We start from the raw sequence: 18,339 nt of genomic DNA on the forward strand, positions 1-18,339 counted from the left end.
TTTCTGTCTTTGCCTCTCCTTCACATTTTTCTCCCTCTCTCTCTTATCTTCTCTTTTCTAAAGGTGAGCAAACCTTTTGAACTGCAGCTCCCTTTCCATTCATGCAATTCATTGGGGTCCTCCAAGTTGGATTATATTGTATACTGTATATATATATATATAAATAAATATATAGATTAGATATAGGTATAGATAATATGGGCAAAAGTCTCTATATATGTATAATGTGGGTAAAAGTAGGTGCACTGTGACCCAGTACATGCACCTTTACTCACATACAAGGTGAGTAATTTCTAAAGAGGCCATTTTCATGGGCTAGTCACTATTTTATTGGTGGAAATGACAATGAAAATTGTCCTGTTTGCATTATTTTTTTCTAGTTCAAAACTTGTTTATTTTTTAAATTTTCAAACAAATATAACAGAGGAAAAGAAAAAGAACACAATAGAAATTATTAGAATATCTTCCATTACGTTACAGAGCATTGCATACAGATGGATGATTAGTTTGTAATCAACCAGTCTGCGGGTGTTTGTATTGATATTAATGTGAACTAATGCTCTACAGTGAGTTAAATGACACAGCATTAATGAGCGTTATAAGCATATTTAATGCTCATTAACACTTGCATCAGTGTTATCATCCCATAATATGTTTGCATTCATACCATAAATCCCAACATTTAAAAGTGCAAGGGACAGCAAAGAAGGATATGTTTTTTAATTTGCCAGGCAGATAGAATAGAGTAAGGAAAATTTTAAGAGGACATGTGTGAAAAAAAAGTCACATTTATTTTCACTATGGCAGGTGAGTCAATCACTCTGTGGATACATGAGTAATTGCTACAGAACATTATCAAAACTGCTTTTTTAAAATATAAAGCATGGGAGATTTTTCTGTTTGAGCTGCTGTGTGCTCTTCTTTACAGGGATGGTAGCAACCATGTTAATGAAAACTCCACCTATCAATGGAATCTATTCAGTGTTTATCAGTTCAATGATATATGTCCTATTGGGAACATCTCGCCATATCTGTGTGGGTAAGAAGTAGATCTATGTTATTGTTTCTGAAGGGAGGAAGCTAGGGTCCTGCAGAAGTACATTTGCAGAGCTGTACAAGACTTGGGTTTTGAAGAGCACAGGCAGCTGGCAGAATTATGCTTATGTCCCAATGCTGGAACAGTACGGGATGCTGCAGTGCAGGCCTGAGGGGCATTAACATAGCTATTTGTGTGTAGATCTCACCAGTATTATAGCTGGGGTGCTGCAGCTGAGAAATGCATTGGTAGAACTGTGTGGGGGTTTTATTGCTGGACTAGCAGAGGGTACTATAGGCCAGGATTGAGGTGCATTGGCAGATCTCAGAACCGAATTAGCAGACAGTCTTTCAGGTTAGGACTTACATGTTCTGGTGGAGCTGTTTTGGGAGGATCCTGTTGGAAAAAGAGGAGACTAAATGATTGTTCATGACTGAGATGAACTGCTACATGAAAGAATTTCTTGAATATTGCTTGCCTCTATATGTTATACTTGGTTTGGTCGGTGTCATCAATGTCACATGCACAAATGCCCTTCCTGTTTTCCAAAAACATAGAAATTTAGCCCACCCAACATATGGCCTAGACCTTATTAGTCAGAGCCTTGTGAGTCCCCAGAAGAAACCCTAGATCTCTTCTTTCTGCTGCTCTGATGGCATAGAGTGTAAAACGGGGAATGTGGCAGAAGACATGAATTGGTCTCAAAAATGCAAGCCTTTCTTCCCCAAACCAGGGGTGCAGGCCATTCCAGTGTTTCTTGTTGTTTCTCTGTTTCAATCCCTCTCAGGTCCCTACAGTACCCTGCATGTGATGATGTCAGATATTCACAATAAACTGCACTATGACACATATAATAATGTGACTGGTTATAATTATACAAACACTGAGCTTGAAGCAATAGCACTTACTGCAACAACCACCTTCCTGGCTGGGATCATCCAGGTAGTATTTATTTTATTTTTATTTATAGACATTTAATATTCCACATTTTACCAAATAGTCCCAAGGCACATTATAAACAAAGTTAATTACAGTTGGATCTCGTGTACATTAGTCACAGGATTTGTAATCATAAGGGCAGAGTTAGGAGGAGTGGAAAGAGGTAGAGTATTTGTGGTTGTGTCATGGGGTGCCTGGCTGGGGTTAGGACTGCAGGGCTGGACAAGGGCTGATCTTCTGCCTAGCCAGCCCCTCCCCCACAGGTTGAGTTCTTGGTTTCTGGGGGGGGTCAGTAGGGCTTGGCTTTGGCAGCAAAACATCTTGGCTGATCACAGCTGGAAGCTGGGCTGGATTTCTGCCTAGCTAGTTCCCTCCCCCACAGGTTGAGCCCTTGGGTTCTGGGAACTGGTAGGGCTTAGCTGGATGAGGCCTTGCCAATGCTGGCAAGGCAGGACAGGCTGGACAAGACAAGTTGGAACTGAGGTCTGGCACAGACTGGTCGTTGTGGGCAGAGATAGATTGGAAGCAGAAGTCTAGGTATGGAACAGGCAACAAGCTGAGGATTGGATACTGGAACAAGCTAGACAAGACTGAACAGGACACTGAGCAGGGACTGGGACTGGATACAGACAGAGGCTTGGGCAAGATACTGAGCAGAGACTTGGACTGGCTATAGATTGGAGCAAGGCAAGACAATAGCAAGGTAGGGAATGGATACTAGGAACTGGTCTGGGCAGAGCAGGACAAGCCCAGACAAGGGCAAGGCTAGATAAGTCAGACCAGGACAGGACTGGATAAGGACTAGACAAGACAACACAGAACAAAGAACACTGAGACCCAAAGGCAGCAATACAGAAGGCCTGTAGGCAGCTAAACATAAGGCTTGGAGTCACTAGGTGAGAGGCCTAAGTAAGCCACAGAGCAAGGTCTAAGGTAAGAGTAGGTCCGGAGGCCACAAGGTGAGGTAAGACCTGAGAAGGCCACAGAGCAAGGGACAACAAGGTTCGGAGGCTACAAGGCAAGGCCACAAGACAAGGAATAAGATACAAGAAGGCCCAGAGGCCACAAGGCAAGGACAGGCCTAAACAGGCCTCAGGACAAGCAGCAAGGTAACAGACAGCCTGGAGGGTACAAGGCATGGAGCAAGGTAAGAACAGCCAGATCAGAGAGCCAAGGTTGGCTGCATGAAGAGGCATCTCGGTTTAGGCAAGGCAGGGTTAAATGGGGCTGGAGCTTGGGTATGGTGAGAGCAGTGAGGCAGAGCTTGACAATAATAAGAGAAAATATTTTTTTACTCAGTGCATCAGTAAGCTCTGAAATCCATTGCCAGAGGATGTGGTGAAGTATACTTGCATTTAAAAAAGATTTGGACAAATTGCTGGAGGAAAAGACCATTAACAATTATAAGGTAGAGTTGCAGAAATCCACTGCTTATTCTTGGGATAAGCACCTTGGAATCTATCTACCTCTTGGGATCCTGCCACGTACTTGTGACCTGGCTTGGCCACTGTTGGAAACAGAATATTGGGCTTGATGGACCTTGGTCTGATCCAGTATAGCAAGCCTTACGTTCTTATGTTAAGGCTGGAGGTGAAACTCATTGAGGACCCCTAGTGGTGAAGAGGCTAAATCAGGTGGCCAGTGAGGAAATGGCTCCGGTAGCTAGGAACAGAGCTCATGTTATAATTAGTGAGGTTTGGGTGGACCCTTGGACACTGTGGCAGCTGAACATGCCCATGGGGGAAGTCACATGAGGGGCCACAGGTCAGGCTCAGCTTAGGACACACAAACACAGAGATTGATCTTTTATTAGACAATGTGATGAAGCCACCAGAGGTGGCAGTGGTGAGTAGCAGAAGTAGCCCAGCTGGGCTAGTATCCCTCAGGCACTGGAACAGCGACTCCTCTGGTAGCAATGCTGTAGTGGAAAGAACTGAGAATAATGAATACAGTGGAATATGTACAAGCCCCAGTATGGAGAACCCTAAGATAGGGAGAGCAGGCCCTCGAGGAGCGAGTACCTGATCCGTGAGAGCTGAGAGGCTTTGAAGATGTACGGTTCCACGTAGGAGATGGCACCGGGGCTGGAATGGAGGCAAGCCCTCGAGGAGCGAGTACCTGGTTTCAGGGAACAGCTCTGATGTGAAGATGGTAGTACTCACTGGTGTTGAAGATAGCGAATCCTTCCAGGCAGAAGAGAAGGTAGGAGCAGGCAGCGAGTAAGGGAACATGGGCCCTCGAAGAGCGAGTACCGGTTTCCTGATAGTGACCTGAAAAGCAAGTGAGGCCCCCGAGGAGCGGGTACCCCATTAGCGTTAAGAGTGCAATGGAATTGGAGGCAGAGTAGCTGGTTACGGAGAGCGAATCCCATCTGTAAGAATTCCCCTTGCTAACTCAAAAGCTAGCAAACATTGTAGGCTTTAAATATCCAGACAGCATGACGTCATCTCGGGGGGATGCCCCTGAGGTTCGCGCCAATTAGGAAATAAGAGAGAGGGCCGCGCAGCACGCATGGCCTAAGGTGCTAGTGGATCATGGCGGGAGGCAGCGCCCAAGCCGGTCCGGGAACGCTATAGAGGGCGGCAAGCAGACGCCGCGGCAGCCAGGCGTCCATCCGCAGCAAGAGGAGGAGCAAAGAAAGAAAGGTAGGCGGAGTGAAGCCGTCGGGAAGGGATGGTTGCAGCAGTACCCCCCCTTCAAAGGGCGGTCTCCTCTGCAGGTACCAGGTTTAGGTTTCCAAGGATGCGAGAGATGAAACTGATGGAGCATCTCTTTGTCAAGGATATTAGCCAGAGGCTCCCAAGAATTTTCTTCGGGGCCAAAACCTTCCCATGAAAGAAGGTATTCCCAGGTTTTGCCTCGTTTGCGGACATCAAGAATGGCTTTGACCTTGTATTCTAGGTCATCTTCTGTGTTGATAGGAGATAGTTCCTGAGATTTGGAAGAGAATTCACTGATGATGAGTGGTTTCAGAAGTGAAACATGAAAAGCGTTATGGATGTTCAAGCCAGGTGGTAACTTCAGACTGTAGGTAACATTGCGAAGACGTCGGAGGATTGGAAATGGTCCAATGTAGCGAGGAGCAAATCGAGCGGAGGGTAACTTCAGTCAAAGGTGCATAGTGGATAGCCAGACTTTGTCACCAGGTTGAAAGACAGGTGCTTTGGAATGATGAGCGTCATAAAACCTTTTGGCTCGATCACTCGCTTTGAGTAGCATAGCTTTCGTCTGAGTCCATACTTGATGGATTTCTTCAGCAGTGGATTGAGCTGCTGGGGACGTCACTGAGAGCTTCAGTGGAAGTGGCGGTGATGGTGAGCGTCCATATACCACTTCAAATGGTGTTGATCCAGTTGATGTTGCTGGATGAGAATTAATGGTGAATTCAGCCCATGGTAACGGTTCGGCCCAGTTATTCTGACGGCAGCTCACATAGGCCCAAATGAACTGTTTCAGGGTCCTATTCATCCGTTCTGTTTGGCCATAGATTGAGGATGATAGGCAGATGTATAATCTAGAGAGATTTCGATGAGTTTGCACAGGGCCTTCCAGAATCTTGCCGTGAACTGTGATCCTCGATCCGAGACTATGTGCTTTGGTAGGCCGTGGAGGCGAAAGATATGGACTATGAAGAGCTTTGCAAGTTTCGAGGCTGAGGGTAAGCCAAGCAGTGCCACGAAGTGGGCCATCTTGCTAAAGCGGTCGACTGTAACCCAGATGGTACTCATACCTCCAGAAAGGGGTAGATCAACTACAAAATCAGTAGCAATAAGCGTCCAGGGCTGTTCCAGAGCTGGAAGCGGTTGTAGCAATGCCCACGGTTGGCCAGAAGTAGGTTTGTGCTTGGCACAGTTGGCACAAGATGCCACAGAGGAGAATGTATCTTCCTTGTTAGTTGGCCACCAATAATACTTCTGTAGCTTCAGCAGGCTACGGCTTTGACCAGAATAGCCAGCCAGCTTGGAATCGTGCACCCAATAGAGCACTTTCTTTCTGAGATGCTTTGGCACGATGGTCTTACCAGCGGGCACAGAATGAGTAGCCGCTAAGATGACTTTCTTCGGGTCAATTATGTGCTGCGGCTCTTCCGGAATATCTTCCTAGAGAAAGGAGCGTGATAGGGCATCAACTTTGGTATTCTTGTCTCCGGGGCGATATTTGAGCACGAAGTCAAAGCGGTTGAAAAATAAGGACCATCTAGCTTGTCTCTGGTTAAGACGTTGCGCATGGCGGAGATACTCTAGATTCTTATGGTCCGTAAACACGGTAATTTAATATTGAGTGCCTTCAAGCCAAGGCCGCCATTCCTCGAATGCCAACTTAATAGCCAGGAGCTCTTTGTCACCAATCCCATAATTCTTCTCTGCCGGAGAGAAACATTGTGAGAAGAAAGAGCAGGGACGTAAGGACTTGAAGTCTCCAGTCTGGCTCAGAACAGCCCCCACACCAACGTCAGAGGCGTCGACCTCTACGATGAATGGCTTGTTGGGGTCCGGATGACATAGGCATGGTTCCGTGGAAAAGGCAGTCTTTAAATCTTCGAACATGGAAATGGCCTCCGCAGACCATTTAGAAGCATTGGCCCCTTTCCGGGTCATAGCAGTCAAGGGCACCGTTAAAGAAGAATAGTTCTTTATAAAGCTTCTATAGTAATTGGTGAACCCCAAAAATCGTCTCAGGGCCTTCAGGCTGGTAGGTTGGGACCAATTCTTGATACTTTCTAATTTTTGGGGATCCATCTGGAAGCCATCTTTAGACACAATGTAGCCAAGAAAGAAAAGGCACGGAGTCTTTATGGAATTCGCACTTGGATAGCTTGGCATAGAGTCGGTGTTCTCTGAGTCTTAGTAGAACTTGCTTGATGTCTTCTAGATGAGTAGACAGATTCTGAGAAAATATCAGAATGTCATCTAGGTACACTACGACACTCTTGTACAACAAATCCCGCAGTATGTCATTCATCATGTTCTGGAACACAGCGGGTGCATTGCACAGGCCGAAGGGCATTACTAAGTACTCAAAATGACCATCTCGAGTGTTAAAAGCTGTTTTCCACTCATCACCACTGCGAATCCGGACTAAGTTGTAGGCCCCCTTCAGTTCAAGTTTTGAAAATATCTTGGCCCTCTGAAGCCGGTCAAACAGCTCTGACATTAAAGGCAGGGGGTAACGGTCTTTAATCGTAATCTCGTTCAGACCTCAATAGTCGATACAAGGACGTAAAGTTCCGTCCTTCTTCCCCACAAAGAAGAATCCTGCGCTGGCTGGCGACTTTGAAGGTCTAATGAAACCTTTCTGTAAATTCTCTTCAATGTACTCGGACATAGCCTTATTCTCTATTGCAGAGAGTGGATAGACATGTCCTTTAGGGGTTTCAGTGTTTGGTTTCAGCTGAATGGCACAGTCGAGATCTGTGTGGAGGGAGGATATCAGCAGCTTCTTTGGAAAACACATCACTGAATGATGCGTATTGAGGTGGCAGTCCTGCCATCACTGGAGTAGTAGGCATGGAGAGAACAGGAGAAACTTCCTTGAGGCAACTGCCATGACAACCTGGGCCCCAGCGGGAGAGTTCCAAGGAGGACCAGTTGAATTGAGGCTGATGCAACTGCAACCAGGGTAACCCCAGAACGATAGGGTGCATGGCCTTCTCTAACACAAAGAAGGAGATTGTCTCCGTATGGAGGGCTCCGGTGCGAAGAGTCACTGGTTCAGTGCGAAGAGTCACATCACCAAGCAAAGGCTCTCCATGGATGCAAGACAAGAGTAGTGGAGCTTCTAAAGTAACGAGGGGAATCCGCAAATATTCCACTAGGCGTCAAAGTATAAAGTTGCCTCCTGCCCCCGAATCCACAAGGGCAAGAGTTTGGATTGTAGACAGTCCGCAAGTCAGGGAGACTGGTAGAGAGAGCGGAGGAGAAGGCGAGGTAAGGCCTAAGAATAGTCCTCCTGCAGGACTTAGGCCTGTCCATTTTCCGGACGAATAGGGCATGTTGGGACATTGTGACCAGCTTGTCCACAGTACATACATAACCCTTGCCTCTTCCGAAGTCTTCTCTCTTTTTGAGTCAAATGACTGCGACCAAGTTGCATCGGTTCTTCTCCACTGGCAACAGGTACTGCTGGAACCACCCGAGGTGCAAATTTAGCATGAGTCTCCTTCTGAACCGGTCCTTTAGTCGGCTTGAGTTCCTTCACCTTGTCACGAAGCCAGTGGTCAATTCTAGTAGCCAAAGCCACTAGTTCATCCAGCGAGTCAAGTGTCTCACGAGCGGCAAGCTCGTCCTTCAAGCGGGTATTCAGACTTCTGAAGAAGAGAGTTTTCAGGCATCTAGGTTCCCAGCATAATTCTGTAGCAAGAGTCTTGAACTCTATTGCAAAATTAGCCAGTGGTCGGTTGCCTTGCTTCAGGTCCACCAAGTCAGAACCAGCAACAGTCACTCGAGCAGGATCATCAAAAACGGATTTAAATAATTCTAGAAATCCATCAATATCCTGCAGGATTGGATCCTTTTGTTCCCACAGCGTTGAAGCCTAAGACAAGGCCCTTCCATGAAGATAAGATAGAATATAAGTAGTCTTGGCGTAGGCTGCAGGGAAGTGTGCAGGCTGCAATGCAAAATGCATGCAGCATTGGTTTAGGAAACCTCTAGTTCTTTGAATCTCTCCAGAGAAACGAACTGGAGCAGCCAGTTACTTCAGGTAACTGACCTTCATTACTGGAAGTAGCGCCTTGTGTCTTCTGTGCTTGTAGCTGATGAAACGCTGAAGTGAGTTTCTCCAAGGCATTTTGTTTAGCAATGCGCAGGGCCAGGCCAGGGACGGCCTGTAAGGCATTGAGCTATGCCGGATCCATGGAGTTAGCAATCTGTTATAATTAGTGAGGTTTGGGTGGACCCTTGGACACTGTGGCAGCTGACCACCCCCAGGGGGGGAAGTCCCATGAGGGGCCACAGGTCAGGCTCAGCTTAGGACACACAAACACAGAGATTGATCTTTTATTAGACAATGTGATGAAGCCACCAGAGGTGGCAGTGGTGAGTAGCAGAAGTAGCCCGTCTGGGCTGGTATCCCTCAGGCGCTGGAACAGCGACTCCAGTAGCAGTGCTGTAGTGGAAAGAACTGAGAATAATGAGTACAGTGGAATATGCACAAGCCCCAGTATGGAGAACCCCAGGATAGGGAGAGCAGGCCCTCGAGGAGCGAGTACCTGATCTCTGAGAGCTGAGAGGCTTGAAGGAGATGTACTCACACTGCGGTTCCACGTAGGAGATGGCACCAGGGCTGGAACAGAGGCAGGCCCTCGAGGAGCGAGTACCTGGTTCCAGGGAACAGCTCTGAGGTGAAGATGGTAGTACTCACTGGTGTTGAAGATAGCGAATCCTTCCAGGCAGAAGAGAAGGTGGGAGCAGGTAGCAAGTCAGGGAACATGGGCCCTCGAGGAGCGAGTACCAGTTTCCTGATAGCGACCTGAAAAGCAAGTGAGGCCCCTGAGGAGTCGGTACTGCATTAGCGTTAAGAGTCCAATGGAATTAGAGGCAGAGTAGCTGGTTACGGAGAGCGAATCCCATCCGAAAGAATTCCCCTTGCTAACTCAAAGGCTAGCAAACATTGTAGGCTTTAAATATCCAGGCAGCGTGACGTCATCACGGGGGGATGCCCCTGAGGTTCGCGCCAAGTAGGAAATAAGAGAGAAGGCCGAGCAGCGTGCGTGCCCTAAGGTACTAGTGGAGCATGGCGGGAGGCAGCGCCCAAGCCGGTCCGGGAATGCTGGAGAGGGTGGCAAGCAGACGCCGTGGCAGCCAGGCATCCATCCGCAGCAAGAGGAGGAGCAAAGAAAGAAAGGTAGACGGAGTGAAGCCTTCGGGACAGGACGGTTGCAACAGCTCACTGTAGGCCTCTGCTGGTGGGGAGGTGTCATAGTGGACAGGATCTTGACATGGTAAGGCTGCATTGCATGACAGGTGAAACCATGACAAGCTGTTCATACCACTTCTCAGGCTCCTGTCTAGTCTACCTTTATGGATAAAGTTTGATAGAGCTATCAAGCGACAATATGTTACAAATCAAAATCTAAGACAAACTCATTTTAAAATCCAACATGGTTTTGTTGTAGGAGAACATTGGGTTGGAGCGTATAGCAATAAGGGATGGGATAAATATATGGGGCAAGGTTAGCTGTGTTTTGGGGGGCATAGACTAGTATGTATAACAGTAGTGGGATATGGCACATGGAATATGTATGTGTGTATGACTGTGGGGGTGAAATACATATGTGTTTGAGTGCAGAAATTAAGTTTGTATGTGTATAGTGGCAGAGATTAGATTATGTGTGTATGTGAGGTTACAGATAGAAGTTTGGCATAGGTGTGGGCCAGGTATATCTATGGGGATTGGGTGGCAAAGGGAGGGAGGGATGTTTGTGTGTGCAGTGCCAAGGTTAAGGTGTATTTGTAGTTAAAGAAGCAGAGTATATGTTTTTTTGGCATGGACTGGGCATGTGTGCATAAGGTGGCAAATATGAGGTACATGTGCTATTTCTAGGTGAATTCTGCACAACTGCACAGTGCAGAAATGGAGGGTGTGTGTGTATATGTGTATAAGAGAGAGAGCCTGTGTGAGGGGTGTGTGTATTCATATCCATGTGAGAGAGGGAGCCTGTGTGAAATTGTGTGTGTGAGAAAGGAACGGGGAGCCTGTGTGTGTATGTGTGTGTGAGAAAGGAATGGGGGAGCCTGTGTGAGGTTGTGTGTGTGTGAGAAAGGGACAGGGGGAGCCTGTGTTGAGGGTCTGTATGAGAGAGGGGTCAAGTTTTAGGAATGAGGGCTGGTGGGGCATGGAGATAAAGTAGAACGGGTTGAGCCTGGAGGGGAAAGGGAGAGATAGTGGAGATGGGAGGAGTTGGCGCCTGAGAGGACAGTGTGAAACAGCTCTGGCCAGGAGAGTATGGAGAGAGGGTGGAAGGGACACTCTTACAATATACTTCTAGGAGAATTCTGCTCTAAATATTTAAAACTCTGCATCTTTGCATAACAACTTTTCTGTATTACATTTTACCTTCAATACTCAAAAATTGAGATGTATTATGTGTTATTTTCACCAATATAAGATATACAGAATTTTAAAACATGTGCAGAATTCCCCCAGGAGTAATATGCATACAGATACACAAGTGGGTGTGTCTACCAGGGACCAGGTATGCACATGCCTAGTGGCAGCAGGTGGGATATATTTCACAGCACACAGGGAGAAAGGGGGGAGGGAGGGAAAGTATGCACAGTGATTTTATTTTGAAATTTCCAGGTGTACTTTCCAGCTTGCACTTTGCAAATGATTCTGTACCCATGATGTGCATACAGTGAATTTTTAAAGGGAAACTCCATAGGGTGTTTCCCTTTGAAAATAAACTTTCAGGTTTGTACCCACAGATCTGCAATCAGCCAGGGGAGTCTGAAAATTGTCCCCATATCGTGCAAGTATATAGACCTCATTCCTGAATTTTTTGAGAGTTTATATGATTTGCACAAGGTCACACAGTGACTCAGTGGTGAGAGATAAGATCTGGATCTGTGTTACTTGGTGTCACAACTTTGTACTGTAGCCGCTTGTCTACCCTGCTATATTAGGTCACAATATATATTTAGTCATCTGATTGCTTTTCTCATATTATAGATAGTTTCAATTCCCATAGGTGATCTTAGGCTGTTTTCATGTTGGTATCCTCACTGCATACCTATCAGAGACATTGATGAGTGCGTACCTCACTGCTGCAGCAGTCTTTATCATTGTATCTCAATGCACAGCGATTTTTGGAATTGGGCTCGGTTTCCATACAGGCCCCTTCGCCATAATTTATGTGAGTAAAAATGACTTTGAAAGTGAGCATGTGCTTGTGTGCATATATGGGTTATAGGAGAGATAACTGAAAGGATAGAAGCACATGGAGGACATATGTCCTTCCAAAATAGGAAGGATGAAGACTGTGTGCCAGAGTTTACCACTGTCCTTCAGCGGTCCTTACTCGAAAGGTTTACTGGCTGGCCTGAACCCTGGAAGTCACCTGTAATAGCATTGTCTCATCATTTGGTAATAAGCAGGCCAACTTTCCTCTACATTCCTTCCCCTCAGACCTTTTATTTACATTTGCTCCAACCAATAACATAAAACATGACGACAGATAATGATCAAAAAGTCCACCCCTCCTACTACAATACTGATCTCTGGCTTTAGAGGCGCATGCATGCTCAATTTTTCATTTCGGTTTTTATTTCTTTCCTTTCCCTATCTTGTTTCACTTTTTGAAGTGGCATGCACTAGAATATTTTAGTGTGTGTTATTTTCAAATAGCGCACAAAATTTCAAAAAACAAAATGTATCTTTTGTTTCAGAAATGGAACGACATAAGAAACAAATGAATGCATATCCCTACTGCTAAGAATCCTCTGTGCTTGTCCCATGCTTTCTTGAATTCTGATACCATTTCTGTCTCCCTTAACTGCATCAAAAGACTGTTCTGTGCATGCACCACCTTTTTTTTTGTTTCTCAATCTCTTTAGGAGTTGGACAGACAGCAAGTCACAGCAAGTACGAATCATTAATAAAAATAAAACCATTAAGTGCTCTAAGTAAGGTGTATCCAGAGAAAGGGGGAAAATAAGATTCAGGATGATACAGAATAAAATTCCCCAAACCTCCCTCAGACTGAATTATTTAGAACAATCACCTTGGACAGAGTATGTCAATTTCTCAATGCTTGCAATTTCAAAAAGTTGGAAAAGCTAGCTAGCAATAGTTGGTGGGTTTTTCCAGAATTTAGTGATGGTGAATCTAGCAGCCAACAACATCTGAGAAATTCATTTTTTCATTTTAACAGATACATATAATTCACCCCATTCACTACCTTTTGTAGGCCTGATTTTCAAAAGCATTTACATGCGTAAAACTGGGTTTTACGCATGTAAATGACCTGTGTAAGTGGACTTTTGAAAATTGCTACAATCTATGCCATTGAATTCTCCATAGGATTTACTTGAGTAAGTGAACTTTACACGCGTAAATGGCTTTTTAAAATGACTACAATAGTATGTTACATTTACATGCATAACTACTTTTAAAATTACCTTCACTGTGTTTTCTTGTGTTACTTGTTGTTTTCTTTTGTCTGATTATTCTTTGGACCTTCTTTGTGTAAAGATTAGTCTGACCTCATTCAAATGGTGTATGTTAATCACAGACCAGCATAATTTACACTGGAAACATATGTCCTTTGGGCAGGCAACCAGATTTCCCATAATCATTCAGTGTATGATGATGAAATACCTACAGTATGTTTCTAGGTCTTCAATAATCTTTTTGATATATCCTCTGTCATGTTTCTCTTTTAGAACTTGAAAAGTTATATGACTGCTTTAGAAAAAACTAATTCTGCCAACACTCTGATCTTTCTGATCTGTATCCTCCTTCTCTGGTTCAGCAAATGGTGGAAATTCAACCATAAAGAAGTTCCCATTGAATTTCCAATGGAGCTTCTGCTAGTAAGTGTGTTCCATTCTCGGATTTCCTATTGCCATGGCTTTTAGGTTGTTTGAGGTGTAATGTCTCATTTTTTAAAATAAACCATTAAAGAACATTCACTTTCCATGCTTGGCCAATGTTTGGAAAATAGTTATATCATAATTTACAGAGCCTCCTCATATGATTTTCCCTCTTATCCTCTGGATAAGTTCTGTGAGAGATTAGTGAGAAGCTCCTCTTACTAACTGAGAGAAAATACTATGCTTGTTTTATAGATGGTTTACATCTATCAAATGTCTGCCAGATTTTCAGAAGCCTAGTCCATGTATTGCATAATACATATCCAAGGAAAAAATTGTATATATAAAGTGGGTGCAATACTCAGCAATTTGTAAATGAGTGCAATTGTTTTAAGGCAAAATAGTAAAATACTAAAGCATACAGCAGGACAAAATTACCAACATGATTATGATAATTTCAACCCTCCTCTAATGACAACCATTGGCTTGTTGGTGAACTTGCTCCATTATCTGCAATTGCTAGCATTTGGGATAATATTTATGACATTCAGCTCCCATTGTTCCAAGGCTTATACATAGGAGAAGGGTTGCAGCTGTGCTGATAATACATTCTCACCACAGTGTGCAGTTTAAGCTTTGTACACCATTTTCAAAACATTCCCTTAATGAGACTTATGTTCCCCCATTTTGATCAATCACTACACTCAATAACATGCCACAACCTGTATTTAGTTGTCGCTTCCTCAGTCTACAGCCTGAACTATTCATCCTGTTTCCTTTTACAGATTATTGCCTTCACTTTCCTTTCCAGCAAATTTGACCTTGCTGCTAACTACCAGCTAAAGATTGCTGGGATGATTTCCATCATGTGAGTAATCTCTTTCATATATCTTTTAGAATTGCACCAAAAAGATTAATTCTAGCTAATACATGAAGCAGTGTGGTTGACAGGTTGGGCCATTTAAATATATAGAATGAATGGTCAACAAGGAAGATGCAGGTGAGGCCCTTTTGTGAAACTAACGGGATATATTTGGGGGGGGGGGTGAGAATTTTTAGACTCCCCAGCTGCTTGTAGCTCTAACGGTACTTTGAATGGTTAGAAATGGATCTGTGGACCTACAAAATTATTTTCAAAGGGAAACTCTCCATGGAGTACATACCAGAAAATGTACATGCTGATTTCAAAATTAAATCACCGTGTGTACCTTTCCTTTCCTTATCTAACTCTGCTACATACTTTTAGCTATACTGGGGCGGGGGTGGGAGGGAGTGGACACAATTTTCAAAAGCCACTTTTTTATAATAATTTCTATTGAAAAGAGGTTACTGTGTAATCCCAGAAAGCCCAAACATTACATTGAATAATGGAGATACAAAAGGATACACGTTGTGAGAAAACAATAACTGCACATGAGCAAACCATTCCCAAAATATTCCCAACATTAGTATATGTAAATAGAAGTAGGAGTGTTAATGGTTAATGCACAAGAATAGGGAGGGTAATTTTATAACACCCCACGTAAGTCTAAAGTCTGTGCATACAAAATTTAGCCTGAATTTTCAAAGCAAACGTATGGGCATAAATCCGCTTTGAAAATTGCAGGTTGTGCCAGTACATATGTACACATATTGCAGAAAGTTATACCTGTTTCTAAGCAGGTATAACTGTCTGTGTGTACATTTCTGAACATACTTTTGAAAATATAAGGCCTGATTTTCAAAAGCATTTACATGTATAAATGCACTTTACCCGTGAAAGTGGGTTTTTGAAAATTGCTACAAGATATGACATTGAATTGTCCATAAGATTTACCTGTTTAAAGTGCACTTATAGGAGATCACGTGATGTGGTGAGCGGGGTCGGTCACGTCTGCCTCCGCTCCGAACGGCTCATCCTGCTTCTGACCTCTAAAACCTGCTAAAACCCCGGACATCGACCTCACCTTGGTTGAGTGACATTTTCGCATGTCTATTACATCTTTTATGGCCAAATCGCCGTCAAACATGGCACCAAAACTGGCGAAACGGGACAAGGAACACCCTAAGGCAGCGGAACCTAAAATGGTGCCCGGAACACCAACCATGGCGTCTGGAGGGATCCCTCAGGTGAACGCACTGTCTCCCTCTTCTGTGACGGCAATCCAAGAAGCGGTACTAGCGGCTCTCGAGGGGAAGCTAACGGGGATCTCCGACCAAATTGCGGGGCTACGGGACTCCTTTCAGGAGTATGCCCCTCGTCTGTCGCAGGTCGAGGAAAGGACGTCCTCCCTGGAAGACGCGGTCATAGAGCTGCAAAAGACAGTACGTACCTTAGAAACGCAGCTTCAGGAGCAAACAGACAAATCGGAGGACCTCGAAAACCGGGCCCGTAGGTCTAATATTCGTTTTCTGGGTATTCCGGAGACCCTGGAGGATAATGCGCTACGCCCCACCTTGTTAAAATGGCTGCCGGAGGTTTTAGGCCTGCCGGCGCTGCAAGGGCCTCTGGAAATAGAGCGGGTGCATCGTATAGGAGCCAGGGGTCCGACTCAAACGAGGCCTCGTGTCGTTATAGCTAAAATCCTGAACTTCCATCATAAAGAGCTTATTATGCAGGCAGCTCGGAAAACTGAGAATTTACAGTTTCAAGGCACCCCAGTACGGCTGGCCCCAGATTATTCTGCGAAGGTGGCTGCCCTACGAAGAGCCTACGCACCTATCTGCAGCACTCTAATCGCTAGAAACATTCGTTTTGGAATGCAGTTCCCAGCGAAACTACGCATCAATCACGCAGGGAAGTGGCAAACATATAACAGTGTTGAAGAGGCCTCAAAATTTTTGGACTCTTTAAACAAATGACATGCAGTGCATTAATGCTCTGTTATGGGGTTTATTCCTGTGTGTTGTTTACCTGATTAGAGAGGTTGGAGGCAGGCTCTGAGCCGAACGATCACTCATTTGGATCTTCGTTCAGTACAAGTGACTGAACGCTTTTGGGTATGGTGAAGGGAAAGGGGGGTAGGGGGGGTGGGGGCTTTGGTAACTCGGGAATAGTGGGATCTTTTGTTCATACTTCTCTTTTATGTCTTTTTCTAGTGTTTTCCTCATTGGGAAATGGTTGGGAGTTAGGGATGCTGGTTGGCTGGGAGCTAGTTCCCTACCCTAAATTGGTACCGTTTTACCCTTTAAATTGTTTTGCTAGAGCTAATGGGTAGTAAATGTAGGCTCATTTCGTGGAACGTAGCTGGACTGGGTACTCCCATAAAAAGGAAGAAAATTTTCCAGCATTTGCAAAGGTTGTGGGTCAATATTGCCTGCTTGCAGGAAACACACCTCTCCGAGCCTGAAAGTAAAAAACTGTGTAGGGAGTGGGCCTCGGCTTGTTACTTTTCGGAAGCCTGCGGGAAAAAGAGAGGGGTGGCCATTTTAATACACAAAAATACCCCCTTCACATTACACCAACAACTTAAAGACCCGGAGGGCAGGTACGTTGTGGTGGTAGGCAATCTTGCAGGGAAGGAGGTGACTATATGTAACCTTTATGCCCCCAACGTGCCTGACCAAGGTTTTCTCAACCATTTATCCCAGCTCCTATTGACAAACGCACGGGGGGAGTTACTATTGATGGGAGATTTCAATAGCATTGCCAACAGTGCTTTGGATAAATCACAGTTGCCCGCTAGTTATAAACCCACCTCTGAATCCAGTATCCGACTCCTTTGCAAGCGTCTAGATCTTATTGACATCTGGCGTACCTTACATCCAGAGGTGCGGGAATACACTCATGTTTCTAGAGCGTATGGTACCATGTCAAGAATTGATTACATTCTTACCCCTGCCACCCTTTTTTCAAGTGTCGCAGAGGCGGACATAGGTTCCATTATTATTGCTGATCATGCCCCGATTTGGGTAGACTTGTGGCTGTCTGCATCGCGCTCTGGTCATAGGTTTTGGAGGTTTCCGGGTCAGCTGAAGGAGGACAAGGACTTCCACAGCTATTTAAAGGAGAAGTGGGAGGAATATGCCAAGCACAATGCACAACATTATAGTGACCCCTCTTTATTCTGGGAGACGAGTAAGGCCGTTCTCAGGGGGGAAATCATAGCTTACTCTGCTTTAAAAAGGAAGAAACTAAACGCAGCTATCTTGCAGTTAGACACTAAGCTTCAGGCTGCAAAGCTGGCGTTGGCTGGGAATCCCTCGGGTGCACATCGGGAGGCTTATGCGGCCTGTCTCAATGCGTTAAATGCCCTTTTACATGTAAGAGCCCAGCGCTCTTTAAAGGCTTCGGAGCACTTCTTCTTTCGGTATGGCAACAAATCCAGTAAGCTGCTTGCTCGGTTGGTTGCTGCCAAACGGAAGAAAACCTTTATTGGCAGTCTCCACTCCTCAGCTGGGACTCCTTCCCATACAAGCAAGGATATTTGTGAAATTTTTCGCCTATTCTATGGCAGCCTATACAGTGAGGATAGACTGGGGGGGAAAGCCGATGAGAATCAATTTTTTGAGGGGCTCCAACTCCCACAAATTACTTCTTTACAAAAGGAGATGTTAAGCCGACCTATCTCGGCCGGAGAGGTACGTGGAGTAATTAAAACTTGTAAAAATCACAAATCACCGGGACCGGATGGACTGACATCCGAATATTATAAAATTCTCAGCCCTTCCATTGTAGATACTATGGTGTCCTTTTTTAACCATGCCTGGGATACCCAACATTTCCCTGCGAAATTTAATAGGGCGTATATTACAGTATTACCCAAGCCGGGTAAGGACTTGCTTCAGGCGTCATCTTATCGTCCCATATCCCTATTGAATACTGACCTAAAGATCTATTGCCGCATATTA

At 45.0% G+C, this 18,339-nt stretch overlaps 1 protein-coding gene across 9 annotated transcripts in view; it reads left to right on the forward strand.

Moving 5' to 3' along the window:
• SLC26A8 (solute carrier family 26 member 8) overlaps window positions 1-18,339 on the forward strand; it is a 95,101-nt gene that overhangs the window by 25,399 nt on the left and 51,363 nt on the right. For 8 of the 9 annotated variants that reach the window (XR_003852145.1, XM_029572773.1, XM_029572780.1 and 5 more), the window contains exons 4-8: window positions 929-1,039; window positions 1,824-1,978; window positions 11,667-11,831; window positions 13,360-13,509; window positions 14,295-14,377. Coding sequence is in view for 8 of the 9 variants with exons in the window: in XM_029572773.1 (XP_029428633.1) it covers window positions 929-1,039; window positions 1,824-1,978; window positions 11,667-11,831; window positions 13,360-13,509; window positions 14,295-14,377 (664 nt within the window). In the remaining variant the exon portion in view is untranslated. The remainder of the gene's footprint in view (window positions 1-928; window positions 1,040-1,823; window positions 1,979-11,666; window positions 11,832-13,359; window positions 13,510-14,294; window positions 14,378-18,339) is intronic. The other variant, XM_029572777.1, reaches the window with a different exon arrangement.

The sequence above is a fragment of the Rhinatrema bivittatum genome, chromosome 12 (assembly GCF_901001135.1).
Source record: "Rhinatrema bivittatum chromosome 12, aRhiBiv1.1, whole genome shotgun sequence".
Taxonomy (NCBI): domain Eukaryota; kingdom Metazoa; phylum Chordata; class Amphibia; order Gymnophiona; family Rhinatrematidae; genus Rhinatrema; species Rhinatrema bivittatum.